The 21,293-nt window shown below is 46.1% G+C and overlaps 2 protein-coding genes across 4 annotated transcripts in view; one reads left to right on the top strand and one right to left on the bottom strand.

The window, feature by feature from the left end:
* Window positions 1-5,904, bottom strand: part of LOC138823364 (rho-related BTB domain-containing protein 2-like) — a 26,453-nt gene extending 20,549 nt beyond the window's left edge. Inside the window, exon 1 of the transcript XR_011370787.1 lies at window positions 5,225-5,904. The gene's annotated coding sequence lies outside the window, so the exon portion shown is untranslated. The remainder of the gene's footprint in view (window positions 1-5,224) is intronic.
* LOC138823363 (tumor necrosis factor receptor superfamily member 10B-like) overlaps window positions 1-21,293 on the top strand; it is a 22,755-nt gene extending 1,462 nt beyond the window's left edge. Inside the window, exons 2-8 of one of the 3 annotated variants that reach the window (XM_070016644.1) lie at window positions 9,101-9,188; window positions 11,890-11,997; window positions 13,678-13,789; window positions 15,103-15,353; window positions 16,511-16,578; window positions 16,955-17,125; window positions 18,474-21,293. In XM_070016644.1, coding sequence (XP_069872745.1) covers window positions 9,101-9,188; window positions 11,890-11,997; window positions 13,678-13,789; window positions 15,103-15,353; window positions 16,511-16,578; window positions 16,955-17,125; window positions 18,474-18,599 — 924 coding nt within the window. In that variant the 3' untranslated portion in view covers window positions 18,600-21,293. The remainder of the gene's footprint in view (window positions 1-9,100; window positions 9,189-11,889; window positions 11,998-13,677; window positions 13,790-15,102; window positions 15,354-16,510; window positions 16,579-16,954; window positions 17,126-18,473) is intronic. The other 2 variants (XM_070016645.1, XM_070016646.1) reach the window with 2 other exon arrangements.

The raw sequence follows: 21,293 nt of genomic DNA, 5'->3' as shown, positions 1-21,293 counted from the left end.
TAGTCTCTGAGCTTCTGTGTGCTCAAGGCTAGTGCCACTTCTAGCCTTTTCTGGGCAGTTTATTGGAGATGGGAGTCTCATGGGCTTTTCCTGCAAGGGCTGCCTTCCAACTCCTGATCCTCAGAGCTCAGCCTCCTGAGTAACTAGGATTACAGGCATGAGCCGCCAGTGTCAGTGAATCAGTGTTTTTATAGAACAAAGCAATTTCCAAGTCCTTGTTGTAGAAGCACCGGCCAATTCCACCTTCCCAGGATACCGGCCTGTGAAACAAAACAGTGCCTAAAAACCCAAGCAACAAAGCAACCTGTTTTCATTGCTGCAACAAAATGCCTGAAGCAGGGTCAGGTGTAAAGAGGTGTATTTTTAGCTCACTGTTCTGGAAGGTCCAGGGCAGTGCCCCATGTCTCACCAGAGACCTGTTGACTGTGTGGCATCTTGGGTAGGAAAGGTGGGAACCACAGGGGCGGAGTCTGAAGAGGAGGAAGGTGTGGACTGGAGAGCACTGGGGTGAATCCTGACTCAGGCCTTTTAAGATCAGGCTGGCAATGATGTAAAATCACCTCACCAGTGCCTCCTAACCCCTTAAAGTCCCACTGTTCTTAACATTGCCAACCACACAGGATCTCTTGGAGGACTCACTCAAACCTATCCAAACCTGAGCAAAATCCTTATAGGATTTACATTATTATTATTATTATTGTTATTATTAGTGTGTATGTGTGTGTGTGTGTGTGTGTGTGTGTGTGTGTGTGTATTTGTGTATGTGTATGCTGGCTCTGGGGCTGGAACTCAGGACCTGTGTTCTGTTCTTGAGCTTCTTTGTTCAAGGCTAGTGCTCTACCACTGGAGCTGCAGCTTTACTTCTGGCTTTTTTGGTAGTTAATTGGAGATAAGAGTTTCACAGGATTTCCTTCCTGGGACAATTTTTAAGGAGGTCCTCAGATCTCAGCTGCTTTGAGTAGCTACCATTACAGGCGTGAGCTACTGACTCCCCGCTTTGCACTAAATTTTTAGGAAACCATTAACATACTATAATCTCAACAATTGCAATTACTTTTTATTTTTGTTTTGTTTTGTTTGTTGTCGGTTGTTGGGCGTGAACCCTGGGCCTGGGCGCTGTCCCTCAGCTCTTCAGCTCAAGGGGAGCGGCTCTACCGCTTGAGCTACAATGCCACTTCCAGTTTTCTAGTGGTTTTTTTTGGAGATAAGGGTCTCACAGTCTTTCCTGCTTGGGCTGGCTTTGAACTGTGATCCTCAGAGCTCAGCCTCCTGAGTAGCTAGGATTACAGGCATGAGCCACCGGCACCCGGCTTGCAATTACTTTTTAAAATATCAGTGTGTCACCTGGCTGCCAGAGGCTTACACCTGTAATCCGTAGTTATGTAGGAGATTGAGATCTGAGGATTGTGCTTCAAAGCTAGCCTGGGAAGGAAAGTGCATGAGACTCTTTATGTCCAGTTAATCAGCAAAGCAAGAAGTGGAACTGTGGTTAAAGTGGTAGACTATCAGCCTTGAGCAAAAAAGCCCAGGGACAGCTTCCAGGTTCTGCGTTCAAGCCCCAGTACCACAGAAAATAAAATAAAAAATACACAAAAATAGTACCAGAAAACATTTCCAACTTCAAGAACTAGAGGTTCATCCAAACAGGATTTCAATTTTATTTTTTCCAAGATTTCTATATTTTTATTGAATTTCTCTTTTATATCCTGTTTATACTATTCAGCTATGTGTTTGAGTTTTCTAGTTATCCTGTTTTAATTCATTCAGATGTTTATACATTGCCTTCTTAATATTGATCATTCCTACTATTTTACTGAATTTGTTGTTTGAACTTTCCTTTATTGTGGAGTTATTGGATTTTTTTTTTTTTTTTGCCAACTAACTGGGGGCCTGGGCACTGTCCCTGAGTTCTTTTTGCTCTAAGGCTAGCACTCTACCACTTGAGCCACAGCATCACTTCCAGCTTTTTCTGTTTATGTGGTACTGAGGAATCAAACCCAGGGCTTCATGCATGCTAGGTCAGCAATCTACCACTGAGCCACATTACCAGCCCGACTTACTGATTTTTGAGAGACACCTGTTGCTTGGTTCATTCATTGTTTTATATTTTAAGTTTTTAAAAAAAATCTATTAAGTTTGAGTAGACAATGACTCCTGCATTGAGCCACTCCAAGCCAGATTGACTCAAGTTCTTAATAGAAAACACTGGGATCTTGGTGTGTGTGTGTGTGTGTGTGTGTGTGTGTGTGTGTGTGTGTGTGTTTTGTTGTCGCGCCCCCCCTCCCCCTATCCCCCCCCCCTGCCGCTGTGGCAAGACCCCAACCCAAAAGCAAGGCTATATTCAGGCAGGCTGCAGCTCGGGCTTCATCCTACATACTGATTCAGTGGAGCTTAGGAGGAAGCCCCGAGCTGAAATTTCACAGAGTTTATAAAGGCAAAACCTACAAAGTGACAAAAGGAGAAGAGAAAAAAAGAAATCACAGACTGGCAAATTTAATTGTAGAACATCATTGAAAGCAAGTCACATTATACAAATAAATCTTTTTAACCCTCTTTTTAAGGCCTTTTTAATTTTTTTGGGGGGGGGTTCGGTCGTGGGGCCTGAACTCTGGGCCTGGGCACTGTCCCTCAGCTCTTCAGCTCAAGGCTAGCGCTCTACCACTTGAGCTATAGTGCCACTTCTGACTTTTTTTCTTATGTGGTGCTGGGGAATCAAACCCAGGGCCTCATGAATGCAAGGCAAGCGCTTTACCACTGAGACATCTTCCCAGCTCCTTAATTTTAATTTTAACACCTCCAAGGGGCAGTTTTAGCAATACTAATGAGATCATCATGTCACTAATTTTAACCATCATGTTTCCAGTGTCTATCTACAGGGAAAAGACAGAACAAAGATGAGCCACTTGCCCCTCCTATGGAATGGGCACGCACCCAATCTGACTCATTAGGGTTAGATGAACTGCGTTTGTGCCAGCTTGCCCTGTTTCACCATGCGTGGACTCCTCCCAGGGCCTGTCCCACCATGCATGACCAGCTGAACTGCACTTCTGCCTGTTCACCCCTCACCCCTAAAGATAGGTCTTCTGTTGGTTTCTAAGTTTTTCTCCCTGTTTTTTCTCTTGGTTCTTGAATGAAATACACAGTTTTAGACAGAACAGGTACGGTCTTTGACAGTGTTAAACTAACCTTTACATTTAAATTTCAAATATTTATCCCCAAATTTTAGCCAAGGGAACTAAATCCCAAACTTCCAATGCATTTTTGTTAAGCCAGATAACTTGGTTACAGTATAAACAGCCTTATGCATTTAAAAATATTTAGATTTTTAAATACCAGATTTTCTTTTTCTTTTTTTTTTTTTTTTGGGTCCGGTCGTGGGGCTTGAACTCTGGGCCTGGGCGCTGTCCCTCGGCTCTTCAGCTCAAGGCTAGCATTCTACCACTTGAGCCACAGCGTCTTTTTGCTTATGTGGTGCTGAGGAATCAAACCCAGGGCCTCAGGCATGCAAGGCAAGTGCTCTACTACTGAGCCACCATCCCAGCCCCATATTTTCTATTTTTCAAGTTAAAGAATCCTTTAAAAAAAAAAAAAGTCATTTAAAACACTATGAAGGTTCTTTGAAATTTTGGTAATGTCCAAACCTCATAACCTTTTAAATTTAAACTCACCCAATTGTTACAGCATGCTGACAATTCTTGAACATGTTCACAAACACATACAAAACACTCACACAGATCTTTTTTTTTTTTTTTTTTCAGCTCTTCAGCTCAAGGCTAGCTCTCTACCACTTGAGCCACAGTGCCACTTCCGGCTTTTTTTTTTTTTTTTTTTTTTTTTTACTTATGTGGTGCTGAGGAATCGAACCCAGGGCCTCATGCATGCAAGGCAAGCGCTCTACCACTGAGCCACCTTCCCAGCCCTCACACAGATCTTAAAGCGTGCAAAAATCAAAATCAGTTGTACATACATTTTCTAAAGTTTTTAAACAAAAATTAAACTAAGTACCTTTGTTGAGCTTCCTTTTCCCACAGCTTGCTTATTTAGCAAGGCAATTCACCAATGGGTCTTTTGAATCCCTTCTGTTGGAGGAGGGCTGGGGGAGGGGGTCACCTGAAACTAAACTGGCCTGATTTTTTTTTTAATCCAATTTTAGACAAGAGCACTTTACAAATTGTTACATTGTCAGGACTAGCTGAAAAAGTCCAAACCAGGCACACAGTCTTCTACACCCTCCCTGCTGGCAGCCTCCCAAGGATAAAATGCAGCCTGAGGCTTAAAGGGAACCAAACTAGCCCAGCCACCTACCAGGCCTCACAGGGAGGGGGGCATAGCAGGTTCTGTGACCCGGCCCAGCTGGCTGGAACTTTTATTCCCCCAGAGATGTTCAAATAAAAAACACAAACACAAATAAACACAAAAACCAAGGATCCACATTTAACACTGGTACTAATTCTAAAACAGAACTAGACAAGAACCAAAGGCTGAGTTGGGACTAATGGGCCCCCAGTTTATCTTTATCTCTACCAGAACTCTGTGCTGTTTCACTCAGCAAGCTGAATCCAGAGTCTGCTGAGTGAGCCTGCCACGCTCACCCAGAACTATCTACCTCAGAAAACATAGAACAGACAAACACACTAAAGTAAACAAGACAAACAAGTGGCCACAAAGACAAAATCAGGTCTCAGTGAACGGGGCAACATCTCAAATCCACTTACCAGGGGACTCAAACCCCCTCTACTCATTCCAGAGAATTTTTCTTTTTAGATTCCTGCAAACGTTGACCCAGGGGCCTTCCAAGGTGGAGGAGAATTCCCAGTCATCTTGGGGCAAGGGAAAGAAGTCCCTAGCGGCCGTCCCCTCAGACTGACAGGTTCTCCCCCATGCTCAGACCCCCTGAGCCAAGGCCTGAGGCTAAGATCTTGTCGGTGCCACTTGCAGGTGTCAGTGGCAGTTTCATTAAACAAAGAAAGAAACATAATTAAGACAGACACAAACGACCTGAAACAAGCTCTGTGCGGTGTGGAAAGTCAGGCAGATGCCAGAGAAAATTTCCAACAGACAACAATCTGCTTTTCCTTCTTAATAGCCACACCGATTTTGAGCTATCTCCTTAACTTCTTTCCAATGTACCAAGGTTAAGTCTAGGGGGCTAGATGAGTCCACAAAATAACAAATGGTACCAGACAAACAAACCACACACAGGCCTGCCAGTTAAAAGACTTACAGAGTGGAGATCTCCCAGACTGGTCCACTGATTCCTGTAAAGTACATACAGAAGGAGCAGACCCAGATTGGGCAGGTTGGGCCTCCGTTAGGAGACTGTTCCCTGACTGTCCCCAAACCGAACTGACTTGCGCTCTACAAGTCTCACTGTGGGGTTCCAAGGGTCCCCCTTCAGAGGAGGATCTGGGAGGTCTCCCAGTTCCTCCTGGGTTGCAGGACCAGCCCTTCCGCTTCAACAACCCTTCACAAATACAGATGGGAGTGGCCATCCTCAGAAGGAAAATGAAAGTAAAACAAACAACAGGACAAGACAAATTAACAGTGCTGTTTTCTTACCTTTGGAGTCTGGGGTCTCGGGGGTCTTTGGGGGTACCAAGGATGAGCCCCCACTAATAGGTTATACCCCCGTCACAGGACCCTCACCAAGAAGCCCACCGAGAGTCAGACGTTCTGAAATGCAAAACCAAGGCTTTATTCAGGCGGTCTGCAGCTCGGGCTTCGTCCTACACACCAACTCAGCGGAGCTTAGGAGGAAGCCCCGAGCTGAAATTTCACAGGGTTTATAAAGGCAAAACCTACAAAGTGACAAAAGGAGAAGGAAAAAAAAGAAATCACAGACTGGCAAATTTACAGCAACCAGAGGCATCAGCAGACAAGGGGTAGTAGGGAGTTATCAAACTGGCTGGGTCTTAAAGGGCCACCTGGACATTCCAGAGCAGTTAAAGCTTAGCAGAGAGTTTCCTGGCTGGTTGGGTTCTGATAAGCTGTAGCTGGGATAATTGGTGGTCTGGGTTTGTTCGCAGGGTCCATTTATCTTGGGCCAGCTTGGTCATCTCCTGAAGTTTGTGGGGACCCAAGGCCAGCTATAGTACAAAGTGAGGCCTGACTTCAGAGTAGCTTTGTTCAAGTAATCTATGGTTTAGCAGTTTCAGCACAAACAAGATGGTTTCTGAAATTCAGGTGTGCCCAAGGTTAATATGAGCAGCAGAAGGGTTACTGCTTTAAAATGAAGTTATTTTTAGCTTTTCAGTTTATGGGACAGACACAGAAGTGACACAAAGAAACCATAAAGTTTATCTGGTTTGCAAAACATTTTCACTTGGGAACACAGCCCCATACTTTCCCCCTAAAGACAGGTAGTTGTATAAAGGTACTAAGCAAACATTAAAATTAGACATGAGAAAATACATGATTTGACTTTTACTTATAAAACTATCTGTGTGGGACTGGGAAGGTGGCTCAGTGGGAGAGCGCTTGCCTTGCATGCATGAGGCCCTGGTTCGATTCCTCAGTACCACATAAGCAAAAAGAAAAAAGCCAGAGGTGGCACTTTGGCTCAAGTGGTAAAGCGCTAGCCTTGAGCTGAAGAGCTGAGGGACAGCGCCAGGCCCAGAGTTCAGGCTCCACGACCAGACCAAAAAAAACAAAACAAAACAAAACTATCTGTGTATACATGACTTTACATGTGCAGTTTTAGATACACCCATGAATGTACACACACACACGTATACCTTGCTTAACAGAAACTAAAGACACTGAAAAAGAACACTTAGCATTATTACAGATAATGTAGTTTTCTGTTTGTTTTTTGTTTTGTTTTTGTCGGTGGCAGGGCTAGAACTCTGGACATGGACAAAGTCCTTTAGCCTTTTCTGCTCAAGAATAGCACTTTACTGCTTGAGCTATAGCTCTACTTCTGGCTTTTTGCTGGTTAAATTAGAGATAAAACTCTCACCTCGGATTTTCTTCTGGCTGTCTTCAAAGCTGGCTTCAAAGGAGGATCCTCAGTTCCTTTGCCTCCTGAGTAGGTGGGGTTACAGATGTGAGCGGCTGGCGCCTGTCTAGAATGGGCATCTAAGAACCCAGGTTACTCATTTATTGTGTAAAGATCAGTGGAGAATCAGATACAAGACACAGCACTTCCTGTGGCACCCCTTCCCTCTTAGGGCAATATGATTTAGCAGCAGGTGGGGTGCACATCAATGACTCAAGGTCAATGACAGTGAAGAGACTGGAGGGACCATGCCAGCACAGGTGATGGATGTCATGGAGGCAAGAACCCTAGAAAAGTCTGGCCTGGGGGAGGGACACAAGTGAAGAGTGGAAGACTCTGGAAGGCTCTAGAAGGCTCTGAGGGCTCTGCTCTCTCAGCACCTGTTAGCGTAGGGTGGGGACTAGCAGTCTTGAGACTAGAGGGCTTGTGGCTTTGTACTCAGAGATGAGTACTTCGGCCAGCTCACACAGATTAGGATCCCGCTAGGTTAATTTACAACTTCTGCACTGCACTTTACCTGCAGCCAGCCCAGGCCACACCATGAGCCTGAGGGCTTGTCTCAGACCCAACACTAAAGAAAAAAAAAAAAGAACCAAGTGTGGTGGTTCATACCTGTAATCCTAACTACTCAACAGGTGAAGATCTGAGGATTGTGTTGTGAAGTCAGCCAGGGCAGGAAAGTCCATGAGACTTGGATCTCAAAGCTGAAAGTCGAGCTGTGGCTCAAGTAGCAGAATTTCAGCTTTGAGCATCAAAAGCTAAGGGACAGCCTCAGGCCCTGAGTTTAAGTCCCAGTACCAGCCCCAGAAACAAACAAACTCCTCAAAGGAACAGGTTTTGGTGGAGATATGGAAAGACTGAAACCCTTGTGCTTTATTGTAACACTGTGGAAAACAGTATAGCAACTCCTTAAATCATTACAAGTAGGATTGCCATATGATCTCAAAGCTGGCTCTACCACTTGAGCCGTGCCCTCCACTTCCAGCTTTTTGCTGGTCAGAGCCTCTTGAATTTGTCTGCCTAGGCTGGCTTTGAACCATGATCCTCAGCTCTCAGCCTCCTGAGTAGCTAGGATTACAGGCATTAGTCACTGGTGCTCATCTTCAACGAGATTATTCCCAGCAGCCACAGAGCAGAAGCAACTCAAGTGAATAGAGAAACATTGTGGTCAACACAAACAATAGAAAAGCACACAGCTTTAAAAAGGAAGGACTTTGTAACACAAGGCACTCTATGGATGAGTCATACAGACCTTAGGCTGAGTGAAAAAACACCAGCCACAAAACCATGAACACTTTTCACTAACATAAGGTAACAACAAGAAGTAAGGTTTGGGCCTAGGGTATGGAGAAACAGTGGTTTTATGAATGTAGACTGTTTTACATAACAAAAGGCATTGCAGATAGTGTTTGCTCATCAATGTGTGAATGTGCTAAGCCTCTTTAACCTATTTAAACCTAGTTAACCTATTTAAAATCATTTAGATAGGAATTTTGTCTGATGTATATTTGGCTGCAATTTTTTTTTTTTTCTGTGAGGTGTTCAGTCGTGGGGCCTGAACTCTGGGCCTGGACGCTGTCCTTCAGCTCTTCAGCTGAAGCCTAGCGCTCTACCACTTGAGCCACAGCATCACTTCCGGCTTTTTTCTTTTTTTGCTTATGTGGTGCTGAGGAATTGAACCCAGGGCCCCATGCATGCAAGGCAAGCGCTCTACCACTGAGCCACCTTCCCAGCCCCAATTAGCTGCAATTTTTTAAGTGTATTTACATGAGACAGAGACATCCACATGTGTGGTCAGCTAGTAGAATTATATATGATAGTATACTATAAATGCAATCTAATTTGTGATACTGGGGACTAAATACTGATACTCAGGGCCTGGTATTCTAGCAATTAGACTGTGCCCCTGTCATTTGGTTGTTAGTATTTATTTATATATTTGTATATTGGTTGGTTGGTTGAAAGTTTTAGAACAGTGAAAATGATCCAAGTTCTGTGTTAGTTTTGAAGGCTGAGGGTGGGGGAGGGAAGGAGCGTGAGACAGAAGTGAGAGGAGGCCTAGAAGACACTAACACCAGCTCTGTGTTTTCTCCACAAATCAAGCCTAACCTAGCCACAGCCGTTCCACTGCCCCATCAACCAGCCGCCCTGCAAGACTTGAAGCAGAGACCCATGGAAGAATGTCTACCAGGTACCTCCTAAGACTGACCCCCTCCCTAGCCTTCTACACTATGCTGGCTCCGTGTTCTTCCAGTCTCTGTTCCCTGCAATTCCTAGCTCCTTTATCCAACAAGTAGTTATTGACCCGTTGTCAAATCCAGGGTTATGAAGACTTATCTCCATTTTTACTGCTAAGATTCATCTATTTTGATTGATCTAAGGGTCTAGAGATTTTTAAAAAATATTTTAATTATTATTGAGGCAGGGAGGGTGGCTCAGTGGTAGAATGCTTGCCTCACATGCTTGCATGCATGAGGCCCTGGGTTCGATTCCAGCACTACATAAGCAGAAAAAGCCAGAAGTGGCACTGTGACTCAAGTGGTAGAGCACTAGCCTTCAGCTAAGGGACAGCGCCCAGTCCCAGATTTCAGGCCCACAACCAACAAAAAATAAAAAAATTATTAGTGTGTGTGTGTGTGTGTGTGTGTGTGTGTGTGTGTGTGCGTGCGCGCGTGTGTGTGCGTGTGTGTGTGTGTGTGCGTGCGTGCATGTGTACATGTGTACATATGCTGGGGCCTGGGCACTTTCCTTGAGCTTTTTTTGTTCAAGGCTAGCACTCTACCACTTTGAACTACAGCACCACTTCCAGTTTTCTGGTGGTTAATTGGAGATAAGAGTCTCACAGACCTTCCTGTCTGGGCTGGTTTCAAACTGTGATCCTCAGATCTCAGCCTCCTGAGTAGCTAGGATTACAAGCGTGAGCCACAAGTTTCTGGTCAATGCATACTTTTTCATTTTTTTTTTTTTTTTGGTCGGTCGTGGGGCTTGAACTCTGGGCCTGGGCGCTGTCCCTCAGCTCTTCAGCTCAAGGCGAGCGCTCTACCACTTGAGCTACAGCGCCACTTCCGGTTTTCTGGTGGTTTATTGGAGATAGTAGTCTCACGGTCTCTCCTGCCCGGGCTGGCTTTGAACCGAGATCCTCAGATCTCAGCCTCCTGAGTAGCTAGGATTACAGGCGTGAGCCACCAGCGCCCGGCTAATGCATACTTTTTCAAAGACATACCCAAGAGATCACTTGAGAAGGGTTTTTGGTTCCTGAATGAAGTAGTCCATCCTGTCTGCTAGCTTTGCCACTTACTCAAAACATCAGCAGACAGCAAATTCTGATCATTATCAAAGGCTAGCTTGTTCCTTTCCAGGAATTGACAAGCTCAGGAGACATTTCACTCTTGTAATCCATAATTCAAGTTGTTTCATGAATCTTACAATATGCTTCATTTAGTAATTCATTCGAAGACAAAGAAAAACAGAAAAAAAAAACCACTATCCAAACCAAAAAAAAAAATTACTACCACGGTCCTAAGATTATTCTCTCTTCAGAGTATAAAATTATAATCAGAGTTCTACAGGATCAAACAATTATTTTTTGGGAGTAAGAGGGGAGCGGTAATAGGGCTTGAACTCAGGGCCTTGGTGCAGTCCCTGAGCTTTTTTTTTCTGTTCAAAGCTAGCACCCTACCATTTGAGCGAGCCACAGCTCAACGTCCAGCTTTTTGCTGGTTAATTGGAGATAAGGGTCTCATGGACTTTCATGTTCAGGCAGGTTTTCAACTTAGTTCCTCACTTTCCTGAGGAGCTAGGATTACAGGTGTGAGCCACTGGTACCCAACTACTTAATCTTTCTTAGCAAGAAGTTGCTGCATAGTCACAGTGACTAATTTCATAGGCATGATCCCCTGGCACTGGAAAGAACACAGTGTTTTTCAAAAATAGCATGTTCCAGGAATTTAATACAATTGTAGCTATCACAGATGGCCTTCCTCAATGGGGTGAGGCACCGGATGGGTTAATTACAGACACTTAAATCTCCATCCTCCCCACATGAGATCCCAGATGTCTGTGTAGAGTTTCATAGAATTGTGCACCCTTTCATTTCTGTGATTCAGTAGGAATGGCCTTCCTCTTATTTTGGATTCTAATAATTTGTTTATCTTTCAAAACCTTCCCCTGGAGCCCTGTGCTGATGGCTCACACCTGTAATCTTAGCTACTTAGGAGGCTAATATCTGAGGATCGCTGTTCAAAGCCAGCCCAGGCAGAAAAGTCCCCATGAGACTCTCATCTCCAATTAACCACTTAAAAACCAGAAGTGGCGCTTGGCTCAAGTGGTAGAGTGCTATCCTACAGTACAAAGAAGCTCAAGGACAGCACCCAGGCCCTGAGTTCAAGCCCTACAATTAATCAAAAAGAAAACCTTTCTCTGCTCCATTGGCTGGTATAAGTTTGTTGATCTAGTCAGAGAACTAACTTTTGGTCTCATTAATTTTCTTGGTGGTTTTTCTAGTCTCTATTTTGTTGACTTCTGCTCTGACCTAGGTTATTTCCTTCCCTTGGCCTGCTTCACCTTAAGCATTTGCTTCTTTTTTAGTGTGTTACATTAATTCTAGGTTGCCAATATTATGAGTATATTAGATTTTGAAAACAGTATTTAAAAAAACCTTCAGTGTTTTATATTGGTTTTAGGTTGAAAGGGTAACATTTGGGAGATTTGAGGCCAAAAAATACATTGTGAAGGGAACTTGGCTTTTTTTTTTCTGTGTTGATACAGACGCTAAGAATTTGAACCTCACATGTCCCTTGCCTTATTTTCTGGTCAGCAGGGCTTTCAGAGGGTGTATAGTAGATGCAGAAGCAATAATCTACTAACCCACTGCTTTTTCTCCTGCATTTCAGGCTCCTATCTATCAGGGAAGGTTTGCTTGTCGTGTACAGCTGGCGAGGACTACACCAGTCACAATAATTCCCTCAATAGATGCAGGAGCTGCTTAGTCTGTAAAGGAGGTAATAGCCAGAGGCCCTGGGGCATGGTGGAGTGGGATGTTGGAGTGGGAATTTCAACTGATGTGTTCCCAGAGACCTGGCACCAGCTTACCACAGGGCGGGCAGGCAGCGCTCCAGGAGGGCCAGCTGTGTAAGGACGCAGGCAGTCGTGGGCTACTGTGGAGAGAGGCCATCCAACATGGCTGAGGCAGGCTGCAGTGGAAGGGGAGAGCTCAACAGACCAGGGCATTCAGAAGCGCTGCCCACTCAACTCAGTTATGGATCTGCCCTGAGTCTCCTGTACACTGCCAGGGATTTTGGATACGTTGGCAGATTACAAGTCACCTCCAACATTGGTCTGCTTAGCATTTGACCAGAATCCATTTGGACACAGAGGAGGAGGATACAGGGATATGGAAGAAGAGACCCTCATTAGGTCAGACTCTTGCTTGGTGCTGGTAGCTCAAACCTGTAATCCTAGTTACTCAGTAGGCTAAGATCTGAGGATTGTGGTTTGAAGCCAGCCCAAGCAGGGAAGTCTATGGGAGTATGGGAGTCTTGACTTGACTAGCAAAGAGCCGAAGTGGCACTGTGGCTCTAGTGGTTGAGTTTTAGCCTTGAGTTAAGCCCAAGGAGTACTGGGAATGTGGCTTAGTGGGTAGAGTGCTTGCCTAACATGCATGAAGCCTGGAGTTCGCTTGCTCAGTAGCATGTAAACAGAAAAAGCCAGAAGTGGCACTGTGTCTTAAGTGGGAGAGTCTTAGCCTTGAGCAAAAGCTCAGGGAAAGTGTGCAGGCCCTGAGTTCAAGGCCCAGGACTGGCCAAAAAACAAAGCCTAGGGACATGGGTTGGAGCAGTCATAGTTAGTTGGTAGAGTACTAGCCAATGAGCAAAAGCAAATGCAGCAACAGCAACAAAAACAGAAAAAAAGACTCTCCCTAACCTCAGGCCTCTCTTTGCAAAAACCTTCCATAGAAACTCCCATCTTAGGCCTACATATGTATATCTGTTGGAGTGGAAAGGGCTGGGTCTCACAGTTGTCCCTGAGCCAGACTGTCTTCAGTCTCTGGCAGGTTCAAGGCTCTCTTTACCTCGGTGCCTTCATATCCTAAGGTCTATCTCTCCCTGATCTCCAGCAGTGCTAGGCTGTAGAGAGGTCACCTGAGGGCATTTCTCTTTCCTGGAGCTCAGAGATGATTTGTGTTAGACCTTGTGGTCCATCTAAAAGACTTCCTACAAGAGGCAACACAGTAAATAATAATCATATTCCTTTTGTGTAGCCCTGCATACTGGTGATAGCAGAGAGGGACAGTCCATTGCGTACCCTCTATGTGTGAGTTGCTGCAGAAAGTGGCCCTAAGAATTATTTCCTATGGGGCTGGGAAGGTGACTCAGTGGTAGAGCGCTTGCCTTGTATGCATGAGGCCCTGGGTTCGATTCCTCAGCACCATATAAGCAAAAAGAAAAAAGCTGGAAGTGGTGCTGTGGTTCAAATGGTAGAGCGCTAGCCTTGAGCTGAAGAGCTGAGGGACAGTGCCCAGGCCCAGAGTTCAGGCCCCAATACGGGACCCCCCCAAAAAAAATGAAAAGAATTATTTCTATGTTCAGCTGAGCTGAATGGGGGACGGTGGGGAATGCCTTGAGGAAGGGCATCGAGGCAACCAGAGAAGCTCATCCTTCATACTTTTGCTCTGTCTCCAGATCAAGTACAGAAGAGTCCTTGCACCACAACCTCTAATACAGTGTGCGAATGCAAACCTGGCACTTTCTGGACACAAAACACCCCTGAATTCTGCCAGAGATGTCGAGATAAGTAAGATGAAGGAGCTGGGGGCTCTTATAATCCTGGAGTTCTATAAGACCCACATCTCCTTATACCCCTTTCCCTGACCCCCTGGAGTTCTTCTGAGCCTGGAACCCTCTACCTGCCATTTCCCTTTTGACCAAGTGACTTGTTCCTTAGCTACAGAAGGCTAGGACTTAAGGCCCCCTAAACTTTGGATGAGCCCTAAGACATGGTTTAATTGCCTTCAAAAAGAATGAGTAGAGCTAGGTACCACCTGTCATCCTAGCTATTCAGGGGGCTGAGATCTGAGGATTGTGATTTGAAGCCAGCCAGAGCAGAAAAGTCCATAACATTCTTATCTTCAGTTAATCACCCAAAAGTTGTGGCTCCAGTGGTAGAATGCCAGCCTTGAGCAAAAACAGCTAAGGCCCAGGCCCTGAGTTCAAAACCCAGTACTGGCATAGGCATGCGTACACACAGAATGAGCAGAATACTGCTGGTGTTCTGTTAATATGTACACCAATTCCATTGGAATATGTGATTTTTAACCCTTCCTTGTATATACAGAGGACTATGAAGATAGCTATTATAAAAGTCATAATAAGGCTTTGTGTTCACATCCCTCAAGGTCTTCAGAAGAACCTGATCCATTGAGGCAGCCTCACTCCAGGTTCCCGATCCCTTAAGATATATCTTGTTCCTGTTTTTGACATTAGGAGCCAAAAGTTAATTAGTTCTTTTTTGACCCTTTGGTGTTTGCGTGATTGGTAGGAAGATCAACTGTACTACAAGTTGAGGGCCATGTACCAGTGGCTCATGCTTGTAATCCTGGCTACTTAAGAGGCTGAAATCTGAGGGTTGCTGTTTGTAGCCAGCCCCAGGCAGGAAAGTCCATTAACTCTAATGTCCAATTAAGTACCAAAAAAGCCAGAAGTGGAGCTGTGACTCATGAGGTAAAGTGATAGCCTTGAGCAGTAAAGCTCAAGGACTATGGTCAGTCCCTGAGTTCAAATCCCAGGACTAGCACGCACACACACAACACTGAGGCAGGGGCTGTATCTAAATGGTGGTCAAAAGCGCCTGTGATCTCCCCCTGGAGTGACACACTTCTTACCTCAGGTCTGCTGCAGAGAAGGACTGAAAACTGAGGAACCCATGGACCCAGAACTCCGAGGGATTCAGCCCTCCTTTCTCAGTCTCCAGGGTGGGGGGCACCGTGCAGACATGAGGAGTCTACCCTCCTCTATGGACATTGGGCAGGCAGAGTGACTTTCTCTTCTGTCCCGCCTGGCTGGTCTTTGCTGATGGAATCCCACCATTTCCTCCCTGTGTGTATGCAGGTGCACCAATGAGGAGGATGAGGAGACCCCCTGTACCCCCTTGAGTAACCGCAAGTGTGTCCCCAAGGCCACGGGGGGCACCAGAGCTCTTGAAGAGCCAGTGACCAACACCACGAAAACTCCTTCTTCTAGTCAATACTCTATTACGATACCTGCCGGATCCATAAGTATGATAATAGTTGGGATCGTCGTTCTGATTGTCTTTCTGAAGAGAAAAAAAATATCTGATTATATTAAGCGCTTCTGGCCAGGTAAGTGTTGCTCCCAGATTTCTCGCCACCCTTCCCACCCACCCCCGCCCCCCCGCCGTCCTGCTCCATGTCTCCCCTATAAGTACCCTCCCTTTTGTTTCAAACCCATGTCCTCTCAGCCTGACTCTCTCCTATTCTCTGTGATCGGCCACACAGTCACTACCCAAAAAACACTAGACTAGAATCTCACCAGACCCTTCTGAACCAGGTCTTGGAGGGAAGACCCCCAGCTAGGTCAGAGAAGTGGTCAGCTTTTAAGGCAGCGTTGCTCAAACCAGAGATTGGGCATGTTTGTTTGTTTGTCAGTCTGGGAGCTTGAACTTAGGGCCTAGGTGCTGTCCCTGAGCTTGTTTTTACTCAAAGCTAGCACTCTACCACTTGGAGGCATAGCTTTACTCCCAGTTTTCTGGTGGATAATTGTAAGTAAGACTCTCACAGTTCTTGCTGACTTTGAACCTTAATCCTCAGATCTCAGCCTCCTGTGTAGCTAGGATTGTAGGTGTAAACCACCAGTGCCCACCTTTTATTTATTGCCAGTACTGGGGCTTAAACTCAGGGCCTCCTATTCTCCATCAGTTTTTTTGCTCAAGGCTGGCTCTCTACCACTTGAGCCACACCTCCCCTTTTTGCCTTTTGGGTGGCTAATTGGAGAGAAGAATCTCATAGACTTCTGCCCAAGCTGGCTCTAAACCACAATCCTCAGATCTCAGCCTCCCTAGTAGTTAGGATTACAGACATGAGTCACGGGTACCTACCTCTCATGTGTTACTTTTTGTTTTTTTTTTGTTCGGTCGTGGGGCTTGAACTCTGGGCCTGGGCACTGTCCCTCAGCTCTTCAGCTCAAGGCGAGCGCTTGAGCTACAGCACCACTTCCAGTTTTCTGGTGGTTTATTGAAGATAAGAGTCTCAAAGTCTCTCCTGCCCGGGCTGGCTTTGAACAGCTATCCTCAGATCTCAGCCTCCTGAGTAGCTAGGATTACAGGCCTGAGCCACCAGCGCCCGGCTGCATGCGTTACTTCTACTCCCAGTTTCTCTCCCATCTCCTTCCCATTTGGAAGCTAACCCAGAGTGATTGGGCCCACTCTGCCTAGGGAGGGGGTGGGGTCTGTGGAGGCCCCGCCCACCCACTAAAGGCGGTTTCCCCCTTTCTGTTGCAGGCCAGGGTCGAACGGATAGCCTGCCCCCGCAGATGTGGAGCTCAGGAACTACTTCCCTCCATAGCACAGTGAGTCCTGCGGGAAAAGCTGCTGCTCCACAGTCCCAGCTCAGAGGAGGGCTTGGCACCGTGCGTCCTATGTTGTTGACCTGCCAACCTGCCGCCCTGCTACCCCTCTCATGGGTGGCCTGAGGCTCTGGAGGACTTTTTTGAGCTCCCAGCGGGCTGTCATGGTGTCCTCTTACTAGGGGGGAGACATGAGGACACAATCCCGCCCTTTGGAGTTGGGGAGGGGGTTTACAGCCCCAGGGTCCGGGTGACAGCAGCTGACCATGCATGGCTAGCTGAGCATGTCCTCATTTCACGTGGCCGACGTGGGAGGGTGTGGGGACCCAGCATGGAGACCTAGATGTGGAATTCTGAGTCACCTCTTTATTTTCCCAAGATCTGTTCCCCGAGTTCCACAGGAAAATCTGAGGTTGAGGATAATAACAACAATGAGACGCTAAGCAGCGGACCTTTGCCCTCTAGCCTGCCTGTTGAGCAAGAAACGAGAGGAGAAAACCCAATGACAAATGCTGATGAACAGTCCCCAGGGGAGGCAGATGGTCTGCTGGTAAGTGGTGGGCAGGAGGTGCTAGTCTGAGGGAGCCAAGGACTGGCCAGGATGGCTGCGGGTGGCATAGTGGGTGGCTGAGGTGCTCTGCAGAACCGTCTATCTCGGGTTTGTGCCCAGGCCTAGAGCAGTGCAGGCATGCCGTGGCTCTGCATGTTTGTTCATGATTAATGCTTGAGAGCCGGGCGCGGGTGGCTCACGCCTGTTATCCTAGCTACTCAGCAGGCTAAGATCTGAGGATCACGGTTCAAAGCCAGCCTTGGCAGGGAAGTCCTAGACACTCTTTATCTCCAGTAAACTACCAGAATACCGGTTGTGCTGTGGCTCAAGTGGTAGAGCACTTGCTTGAGCTGAAGAGCTGAGGGACAGAGCCCAGGCCCAGAGTTCAAGCCCCACAACTACCACCACCACCACCAACAACAAAAAAGAACAGAGTTCTCATGCCCATAGCTGACAAGACCCCCATGACAGTCAGTGTTGGGTGTTGAGGGTTCCCTGCTGGACATTGGGAACCGTAAGTCTCCTGTCCTCCTCTTTCTGGTCCCTCCAATGTCTCACAGCCCCTTCTGCTGGGGTTTAGCCCCAGTGAAAGCTGGTCTGTTCTCTGTGGTACCACTGTTCCCAGGAGGCATCTGAGTTCCTGACTGACCTGTGGCTAGGCCCAGTTGAGTGAGCTGCAGGGTAAGCCACAAACCAGATTCCAAAGACTTGAGGCAAAAAAAAAGAAAGGAAACTACCACCTGGATCTCAATGCTGATCGAAGGATGGAATGATAACATTTTGGATGTATTGAGTCAAGGAAGATGTCAGGTCCAAATGAATGTCCCTGTTGCCTGGCACTGATTCAGGGAGGCTGTTGGAAAATGTCAGCACCATGTCCATGCCCCCGCGACGTCCTCCCCCCCCACCCCCACCCCCGGTGTTTCTGACTTCCTCCAAGTCGCATTTCCTCCATCAAAGCCTCTGAGCTCCTCATGAACAGATCATTCAACAAGGGTCTGCGTGCTGTCCCTTAGCTTTTTCACTCAAGGCTGGCATTCTACCACTTGAGTCACAATTCCCCTTCCAGCTTTTTGCTGGTTAATTGGAGATAACAGTCTCATGGACTTTCCTGCCTGGGCTGGCTTCAAACCACAATCCTCAGATCTCAGCCTCCTGAGTAGCTGGCATGAGCCACTGGTGTTTGGACACACATTTTTCACCCCTCATGCTATACGTGCATCTTGGGGCAGGATTATTTCCTCAGATTCTGAGTGCAGGTGTAGCTGGGGGAGGGGTTGTGTCAGCAGGTTCACATGCTCTAGAAGCTCATACATTTCCACCTTTTCTCTCCCTCGACCTGATTTAGCATTGTCCATATGATTCCAGGTCACCTGTCCGTTCTTCTAGCCCTGACGTGGCCCTACCTCTACTGTCGAAAAGTCCTTTCGTTGAACACCTGGGACAGGCTCATGAGGCAGAGGAGCTTCTCTGACAATAACATCCTCATGGCCAAAGCTTGAGCAGCTGCTGATCTGTTGTATGAAATGCTGCTCAAGTGGCTACTATGGGCAGGGCAGCGTGCCTCCATCAACGCCCAGCTAGATGCCTTGGAAATCCTGGAAGAGAAATTCGCCAGGGACACAATTGAGAACCCACTTGGTTCTCTCTGGGAAGTTCATCTATGGAGATGATGTGAGCTCTGCTAACTCACGGAAGTGAAAGAATTTCCTCAGGAAGGTGCATATTCCCTAGTGTGCCTTTTTTTTTTTTTTGGAGAAACCAAAAACAACATCTTAGGAACAATATCTAAAGTTTACATGACGGGACTTGAAGAAACTATCCTAGAATAGATCCACCAGATATCCCACTGGAATGGATGATATCACATTTTCAAGAAGTTACTGAGCAAACTGAAAATGAAGTCTTTTTTTTTTTTAGTGGGGAGAGCACACTTGTATGAATGTAAATGTGTCGGAAATAGTGTTAGCGTTTTTTCATAGTACTTTTTTTTTTCTTTTTGTCGGTTGTGGGCTTGAACTCTGGGCCTGGGCACTGTCCCTCAGCTCTTCAGCTCAAGTCGAGCGCTCTACCACTTGAGCTACAGCGCCAATTCCGGTTTTCTCTTGGTTTATTGGAGATTGGAGTTTCAGGGTGTCTCCTGCCCCGGCTGGCTTTGAACCGCGATCCTCAGATCTCAGCCTCCTGAGTAGCTAGGATTACAGGCGTGAGCCATCTGTGCCCAGCTTTTATAGTACTTTTTATCTGAATAGAAATTACGTATTGCCTTTGGTGTCATGCCTGTAATCCCAGCACTTGGAAGGCTGAGCAGGGGCTACTTAATGAAAACCTGTCTAGGAAATCAAAACAACCCTCAGGTGCTGGTAGATCATGCCTCAATTTTAACTTAACTATTGGTGAGGCTGAGCTACAGAAGATTGTGGCATGTGAGATTTATCTTATTTTTTATTTGTCTATTATTTATGGATGGATATGTATGTTGCCTATTGATTACTTATGTTTTCTGTATTTGTATGAACAGGTGTATTAAAATACAGTTGCTGCGTTGTTTACAGGGTTACTTAGCTAGGTTAAATAACAATAGAAGCAGAAAATATAGAAGGGAGAAAGCAGTAGCTTCCTCCTCTGTAGTATTTTACTGTTTTCATCCAGTTTTCTTCAACTCTAGCTGGATAACTTGAGACCAGTATTACAAAACGGACAATTTTATATTTATTCATTATGGGTTGGTTGTATTGGGGCTTACCTTATTCCTATCTCAGCTTCGAAAACCGGCTGGGATTACAGGTGTGTGTCACATTTCACAAAATGATGTGTTTTTGGCTCTCTACCTCTAGAGAGCTAATGTAACTGTTCTTGAACTTCCACTCTGCCTCTGTTGCCGAGCTGGGAAGGTGGGAGAAGGATCCGATTGGAAGTGCTAAGTAATCTCCGTGTTATAAGCTGTACCCAATGTGTGTTCGTGAACTGGTTCTGTCTGGCCTCCCAGAAAAGAGCCAGGGATCTGTTCCCGACAACTGCCGTAGTCCCAACTGGGAAGGCTTGTAAATGTGAAGTGTTTGGTAACACAGGACCAAGATGGTGCTTCCCATCTGAACCCCAGAGCCATTCTTGGTTCCTATTTTGGGACCATATCCCTCTGTAGCCAAATGACTTCTGTGAACAACACTGAAACATCAATTCTTAAATACTATGACGGTGAGACTCAGAATGGCCAACATGTTCAGATTCTGATGTTTCTCCTTTCTTTTATTTATGCCTACCCTAAGGTTTGAACTCAGGATCTGGATACTGTCCCTGAGCTTTTTTGCTTAAAGCTAGCACTCTACCACTTGAAGCAGAGCTCTTATTTTCAGCTCCCCCATCCTTCCTTTTTTTGATATATGTGATTAATTGCAGAGTCCCACTGACTTTCATATCTGGGCTGGCTTTGAACCTCAATCCTCAAGTCTCAGCCTCCTGAGTAGGATGACTCATGAGCCATCAGGTCCTGGCTCTTTCTTCTATTTTTACATCTCATTCAGCACCAGTTGCAGGGATCATACCTGGAATCCAGCTCCTAGGGGGAGAGAGAGACCATGACATGATGGTTGCTTGAGGCTAGCCCTAGCAAAAAATGAAATCAGTGAGAATTCATTTCAGTCGATAAGAATAGTCTACACTATGGTATATACTTGCATTTCAAGTGGTAGAGCCTGCCTAGCAAATTCAACTCTGAATTCAAACCCTACTATCACCCTCTTAAAAAATAACAAGATAAAGTAAATCTGTGTTCAGTATCAGCCCTTCCAGCGAAGTCTTATCTTACTCGGTTTTATGGAAATGACTGTTCCCAGGGCTTCGGGAACCTTTCTAGCCCCAAGTGTCCAAAGCCTGGCCCCAACTGGAAGGGGCTGACAACATGAGACCATAAAGTATTAGCCTCCATGGCGGTTCGTGCTTCACAATGACAATGGAATCCCCAGTCCGTGGCTGTCCGTGTAGCTACGTGATTTTGCACCCCAGCTTTGCTGTTCCCTGTACCCACAGCAGGCTTTGTGCTCCCCCTGCTGTTTACCAGCCTCAGAGTCTAAACTTGGGACCATGTCCAGGATGTTACACAATACAAGGCAGGCCAGTGCATACAAAATACTCAATGTATTTATGAATTCATGACCAAATTAAATAT

This window comes from Dipodomys merriami, unplaced genomic scaffold (genome assembly GCF_024711535.1).
Source record: "Dipodomys merriami isolate MVZ:Mamm:240054 unplaced genomic scaffold, mDipMer1.0.p SCAF_12, whole genome shotgun sequence".
In the NCBI taxonomy this organism is placed as follows: domain Eukaryota; kingdom Metazoa; phylum Chordata; class Mammalia; order Rodentia; family Heteromyidae; genus Dipodomys; species Dipodomys merriami.
This window is presented reverse-complemented; position numbering and strand designations above follow the sequence as displayed.